General features: G+C 39.6%; 1 protein-coding gene across 2 annotated transcripts in view; it reads right to left on the bottom strand.

Annotated features, from left to right (window-relative positions):
* Window positions 1-6696, bottom strand: part of zgc:165573 (cysteine-rich and transmembrane domain-containing protein 1) — a 19430-nt gene that overhangs the window by 5008 nt on the left and 7726 nt on the right. The window contains exons 2-3 of one of the 2 annotated variants that reach the window (XM_015053220.1): window positions 3255-3383; window positions 1745-2063 (exon numbers count right to left, since the gene is read on the bottom strand). In XM_015053220.1, the coding sequence (XP_014908706.1) occupies window positions 1745-2045 (301 nt within the window). In that variant the 5' untranslated portion in view covers window positions 2046-2063; window positions 3255-3383. The remainder of the gene's footprint in view (window positions 1-1744; window positions 2064-3254; window positions 3384-6696) is intronic. The other variant, XM_015053219.1, reaches the window with a different exon arrangement.

The following is a 6696-nucleotide window of genomic DNA, read 5'->3' as shown; positions in this document are numbered from 1 at the left end:
AAAAAGCTTGTGAATGAATAAAAAAAAAAAAAAAAAAAAGTAATCACACAATCAAGGTGAGTTTGACCTGAATGACAATAGTGGGGATTTATGCACCGTATTTTCCAGACTATAAGCTGCATGTTTTAAATTTCTCTGGCTGATCATTGGCTGGTCAATACGACAGGTGTGACTTATTTGTCTTTTGACAAATTTTTTGACCTGTGCAGCTTGTAGTCTTGAAAATATGGTATGTATTTAGGCCTATTTGACGCGTGGATTAGAGAAAATCCACCAACAAACTGATTCGTAAGGAGTTTTTAAACTCTTCAGCAAAGATTCAATAAAAAAAAAAAAAGATTTAAAATCTGAATTGTTGACGTGATTTTCATGCTTAGATACGGACGTTAGTCTATTTTATCGACTTTAATAGTTTAACACGTACTTGTTTCAGATAGGGGTGCACTGATTGCAGTTTTACCAATTTTGACCCACCAATTTCAATGTTGGCCTACACCAATTTTTTTTAGACCTTACACTGTGATAGAGTCGCCAAGTTGACAACAGTGGGGTGATAATTGTTAACTTAGTAATTTATCAATTATTTTCAGACCTTTGTGGAGGCAGATCACATCGGTTCCACATGTAACCATCAGCCGATTAAGGAAATCAATCAGCAGGTCGATTATTGGTAACCCCTTGTTTCAAAGTTAGGGGTTTAGAAACACAACAAACTACAAAAAGCTGTAATGGGTGACTCAAATAACTAAGAATGTAACTTAAAAAAGAAAGTAAAGCACAGTTAACTGCATTTTCTCCAGAAGATTGAGCAAACGCTCCAGGGAACGGTTTGAGTCATTTCCTGTAAAATGGTCTGAGTAGCTTTTTAAAATTTAATTTAGCATCTTAAATTAAGCTCCACCCCCACACTGTACGATGGGTAATAAAAACACGTCATCTTTCCTGTGTTCTGCAGACGAGTTGAAACATCCTACTTATAATTGCTCATGTTCTTGATCACAATGGCAATGTGTCAATCCAGGATTGTTTTGTGTCAAAACTTTTGATTTGAAAAAGAAAAATCAAAACCAATGACGAGGCTTAAATACATCCAACACTTAAGCCTTTCTGTGACTCTGCATGTATAAAAACCAGAAAAGGTGAGCTAGAGGGCGTTGTTGTGGTTCTGCCATTAATACGTCTCTGCAGTAGTAGTAGTCGCAGGGCCATATTGGTGAGCATATGTAAAATGAGATATGGCACGTGCAGCACTCCATTCGAACTAATAATGCTGTTGAGACTCGGAGAGCTCCGCAGCAGCAGCGCTCATTAACGTGGTGCTGCGCAGCCTGTTCTGTGGATAACTAAGGGGAAACAGCGGCAGCCTAATGAAAATGTCCCATTTGCCCAAGAAAGTGCAACAAATGTGTAAAAAGGGCCAAACATGCCCTTTAATCACACTAGAGACAAAAAGCCAATGTTCCTAGCTCAAACGTACTGCAGGAATGTAATTTAAGTAAAATCATGCAGGAAAAATTAAAGGTTGGTAATATTTAACAGCCTCCATTATTGATATGATTTATATATTTTTGTTTGCGTCTACTTTACTTTCTCTAGAACAGTCATCTAAGCGATTACAGAGCATTTAACATGCTAGTCCACTCAGCACTGTGCTTCCTATATCATCAACGGTATCAAATATCTTCTGTTGACTATTACAATACATCCCGTATTCACACTATAGAGGGTTTTGCACACCACTCACCTGTGTTTTTTGGGGCTTCCCCATACATGGGTCCAGGAGGGGGTCCACCCTGCCAGGCATACTGTGGCTGGCCTGGATACCCCTGGAACGGGGGCTGATCTGGGCCAGGATAGGGACCTCCAGGACCCCCTGGACCAGCGGGGTAGTTAGGGTAGGCCGGGTTAGGCTGGTCCATGTTCACTGGGTATCCCTGTGGAGGATAACCTTGGGGTGGGTAGCCCTGAGGAGGTGGGCCCTGCCCTGGGTAGCCTGGAGCAGAAGGTCCACTGCCTGGGTATGGAGGCGGCTGCTCAAAATTCATCTCTGGGCTGAAGAGTCACTGTTTAAAAATAAGACAAAATAACTTTTTAGTCCACACTTAGTACAAATTACCACCACAAAATTCGGTGTCTCTTCGGGATTCTATGTGATAGGTCGACACATAGTCGACCGTAAATATAAAGTGGGAGGAAAATGATACAAGACTTTCATCATGTTTTGTAAGTAAATGTTTGAACAGTGATGCTGTTACTGCTGCATGTCGAAAGAAGAAAACCACTAGAAGTCCAGCCCAGCATTAAAATTTAAGGGACTCAGAAAACAGGTAACACACCATCCCCATTAAGAAACACAGTAGTGGCCACATCATGCTGACTTGATGCTTTTCTCTGTCCAGTTAGAGTTAGAAGCTGCAGAAAACTAAAGACTAGGTCCAGTTCCAGAGGGATTTAGCTGGGGTTGCTGTGGCTGACTGTGGGGTCACACGGTAAACAGGCTTTTTATTTAATAAAATACACAAACATTTGTGTAACCTTTCAAGTAAAATAACCAGGTTGCTTAATAATACAAGCACAGTGATGGAAACGGCGACATTTACATGTTTCACCAAAAAATGCTGAGTAATTACAGTCATATTAGAATAAACTTTAGTTCATGGACAGCAGAAGTCTATCCATGGGTCTTCATTACTAATCCAATGTTTCTGATCTCTGACGTCCATTTCTATCCGGTCAGTTAAACATCCCATGCAAAAAGTCAGAAACGCCTGAATGGACTGGACTTGTTTTTTAATGTGGCAGGTTTGAAACTGAAATTAACAAACTCAGCATACAAACAAGAATGCAATAATTTTTCCTTAATATAAAATTTGAACGTATCCTACTACAACATTATAAAATAAATGTCCATTGCAAAATACTGTAAATAATTCCACTTTAAATTCAATCTGTTATCCAATTATGAATTTAGTTGGGACTTACAAGGAATACTTCTTAATCTGACCACAGATACAGAACACGACACCTTGCTGTATCAGTCTCTTGTGACATACTCTGCTATCTCTGTAACACACTGGCTGAACATTATTTCCTAGTTTTCTTAAAGGGCCAGCACACCCATTTAAACTAATGACAGAGCCTGAACAGAAACAGTATGCTGCTGCCTGTGCTAGATGCCATACAGGCAAAACATATTGTGGGGTGTGAATGAGAGAGTAATCCTGAAATGTCTGTAAAAACCCTGTCCTTGTTACCGCTCTGGTTTTTCCTCCAACAGACGTTTTCTTTTCTCAGCAGGCTCTAATTTCTCCTCACGCGAGAACACCCTGAGTCATTGTCCCTTCTGCTGGCCTCCGCTCTGATGTCGCCTCCCTTACTTTGCTCTATTGTAACAAAAAAAAAAAGGTAACTTCTCTTTCCACATAGTTCTACACAGAAATGAAAAAAAATATTGTTTATTCCTGGCAATAAATTACCAGCAAGGGATGCAACATGGATAACAAAATCAGTAAGCTTGTTACGAATATTAGCATGACATAACGGCGTGTGTTAACGGGTAATCATTTAGCTAACATTATTTGAATCCAACAGCATAACTTGATTCAATAAAAAAAAAGGAGTATTGATCTGCAGGACAAATTAAATGTTGCAACCCGTTAATTCAAAATTCTTCAGAGTGACTGTAGATGTTGAGAGATGGTGAGGAAAGATCTCCTGTAGCAGTCTGTATTACAGCCAATTTGAAGAAGCCTCTCACTAAAGATTCTGTCTCTTGAAGAGGATGCTAAAGGTCGTCTATAATTTTCTTGATTTTATGTAAAATCCTTCTTTCACCTCCCTTCACAAGTTGCATTTAAAGACGGCTCAGACATAACGCACAACAGATTAAACTGTTGTAGTGGATATGTCCTCAGTGTAGTCCATCTCGGCAGGACCTGGGTACCTGAGTGGGCGGGCCTGGCCCCCCAGTGGCATGCGCATTGGTGCAGAATCGGAATAAGACTGGGGTTCACACTCCAGCAGCACAATGATCCCAAACGCACAACAAAGAGCATTCTGGTGCTAAGTTAAAAGAGCCTAGTCAAAGTCAGGACCCAAATCCAATTACAAATCTGTGGCATTTTTGTTGTACCCACTCAGTAAATATCCAGCCAATCAGACTGTGAACTGAGCCATTTGGCAAAGAAGAATGGGCCAACATTTCAGTCTCTACCTGCTCAGAACTGGTTTTCTTCCACTTCACAAGTAAACACAACTTGGTGTTGGTCTGTGTTTAGGACAATTCTTTTGATAATTAGTGAGACACTGAGTCAATCAGAGAAATGAGCATTTGTTTTTAGGTATTTATTTTTGAATAATTAGAAATCAGGCTAGAGGGAGAGATGGAGAAGAAAGAGGAAGAAGAGGGAAGAATAAGTGAAACTTACAATTCTGCTTCCGTATCTTTTCAGTCACGTACACGGTGCCTTGCACCCGTCTCTCCCTCGTAGGGAGTTTTTCTTTGTTTCTCCCACTCTGATTAATTGGTACTTCTACCCCCAAATCAAACTCGGTTCAAAAGAGTTTTGGTTTTGATAAAGAGAAGAAAAACATCTCTGAAACTCCTGTTAACAGTTCCACAGGAAGAACACTGGCTCGGAAACCTTCATTATCAGTTCAATCTTCCCAGTAAATACGCCAAAGTTTTATTTTCCCAGACATCCGTCGCATCAAATCCCAATAAAATACAACTTATAGTTGTAAAGAACCAAATAGTCAGCGATAATATACATCACAAAACTACTAGATATTATTTTTTAAATCTGTTATAACGTCAAGCATTCTTATGCAAGACTGAGAGAGACATTATTTCACCTAGACCTACATTCTGCTGTAAACAATGGGAGTAGAGCAAACAGGAGTCTCAGCTGTCTCCGTTGCCCTTTCTTCCTGTAGGATGGTTAGGTAACCTCCAGAGACACATTAGGTAATGAATTCTCCTGAGCCCAGATAAGACATCCTACCATTCTCAGGAAGGGACAAAAATGATGAAACCGTTTCCCAAAACAGAAAAAGTACACATTATGATCACCGACCACCTTTCCTCTGACCAGTTCGTTCCTGCACAGAACGAAAACTCAGCCACATGCAGCAGAGAAAATCCCCGCAGATTGTTTTCATGACTGCCGAAGGCGTCTCACAGCTCAGTGGTCAATCACAACTGCACCAGAGATATGTACCATTAGCTTACGCTTCACAGAGACTCCAGCGTACAAAATGAGGCTGCTGAAATTAACCATAGGGAACAGAAGAGTTAAAAAAAGAATGTGACCATAGACGGCCTTCGCCGGTTGCACTTTCGCACCTCATTTTCCCTTTTTGTTCACACACAAATGTGAGAAGCCCAACTAGATCACACATTTCGCATTACGAGGGCTGTGTGAAACGTTGTGCAAATGAGGGAGAAAACTCAAACACGATTCCAGGTAAAGCTTTTTAATGTTTAAGCTTTTCTGAGTGAGTTCAATAAATACCTGAAGGCTTTTCATTCCACTTGAATGAAACGCCATTGTTCGAGTGGAACGAAGTTTGAAGGCAAGTGGATTTTTACAGCTAACCGGTAATGGCTTGTGATGAAACAGATCCGAAGCTCATCACGAGCCACCGTGATGTCCGTCGCCGCATTTACGTAAAACATTAACAATGGAAGAAATGGGGGTAGACGGAAATCTGAATCTCTGCCTCTCCTCTTGGGATTTCTTCAGCACGTTGTATGTACACTGTAAACACCTCCTGGTTATCTTAACCACCTGCTTTCTGTGTCAGGAGTTACATAAATAAAGATGCTGAAAGAAAACCTCTTATTCGTGTGTGTGTGTGTGTGTGTGTATTTGTTTTCTGCTTTGGAAAAATTAATACTGCCAATATTTAGGTCAAAGTACAGTTTCCAAGGACTCCTTACATATTATCAGCAACTAGTTTTATTGTGGCTATTGGGGAAATATGCCAAGATGATTGGTACAAAACATGCTTATCTCTTAAACACGGTACGTTTGTGAATCATGAACCGATGTAATGGAACACAGGCTTTGCATCGTGGTGCTTTATAATCAATGTTTGGAATAGGTATAGTGTTTATAAGATACAAAAACAAACATTTTCAACATGATTAAATTTCCTTTATCGCTGCAAAAAAAATAGTAAATCGTCACTGTTACACTAATGTTGTCTAGAACATTTATAAATTGTCGTTTTGACATTAATTGGAGATACACAACCACAAAATTGGAGTTGATTACCAATCTCTGATTGACGTCAATTCAGATTTCTCTATAAAACTATGATATGAAAAGATAAAATCATACAAAATATTCTCTCTAGCCGTTCTGCCTATGAGCGTTCATTATATATACACTAGGAGCCAAGGGAATTTTTAGATCATTGTATGCGAGTACAACAGGGCTTTACAAAATGAGTCAAAACTCGTGTTAGCATTTTATATTAAAAATAAAGACATCTTAGCACTCCTGGCATTACTAAAGCAGCAGTTTATGTGTGTATTCCCATGCTTGAAACTATTCTGAGATACATTTAGCCTTTATATCATTAGCTGAAAATCTCACTCTCTTTTGCAGCCTGAAAAAACTATGCAACATCTACAGTTGTGGTCAAAAGTGTACATACACTTGTAAAAAATCATAATGTTATGGCTGTCTT

The sequence above is a fragment of the Poecilia latipinna genome, unplaced genomic scaffold, assembly GCF_001443285.1.
Source record: "Poecilia latipinna isolate Pla-1442-1.1 unplaced genomic scaffold, P_latipinna-1.0 Scaffold1168, whole genome shotgun sequence".
Classification (NCBI taxonomy): domain Eukaryota; kingdom Metazoa; phylum Chordata; class Actinopteri; order Cyprinodontiformes; family Poeciliidae; genus Poecilia; species Poecilia latipinna.
The sequence above is the reverse complement of the archived record's forward strand: the minus strand, read 5'-3'. Positions and strand labels throughout refer to the sequence as shown.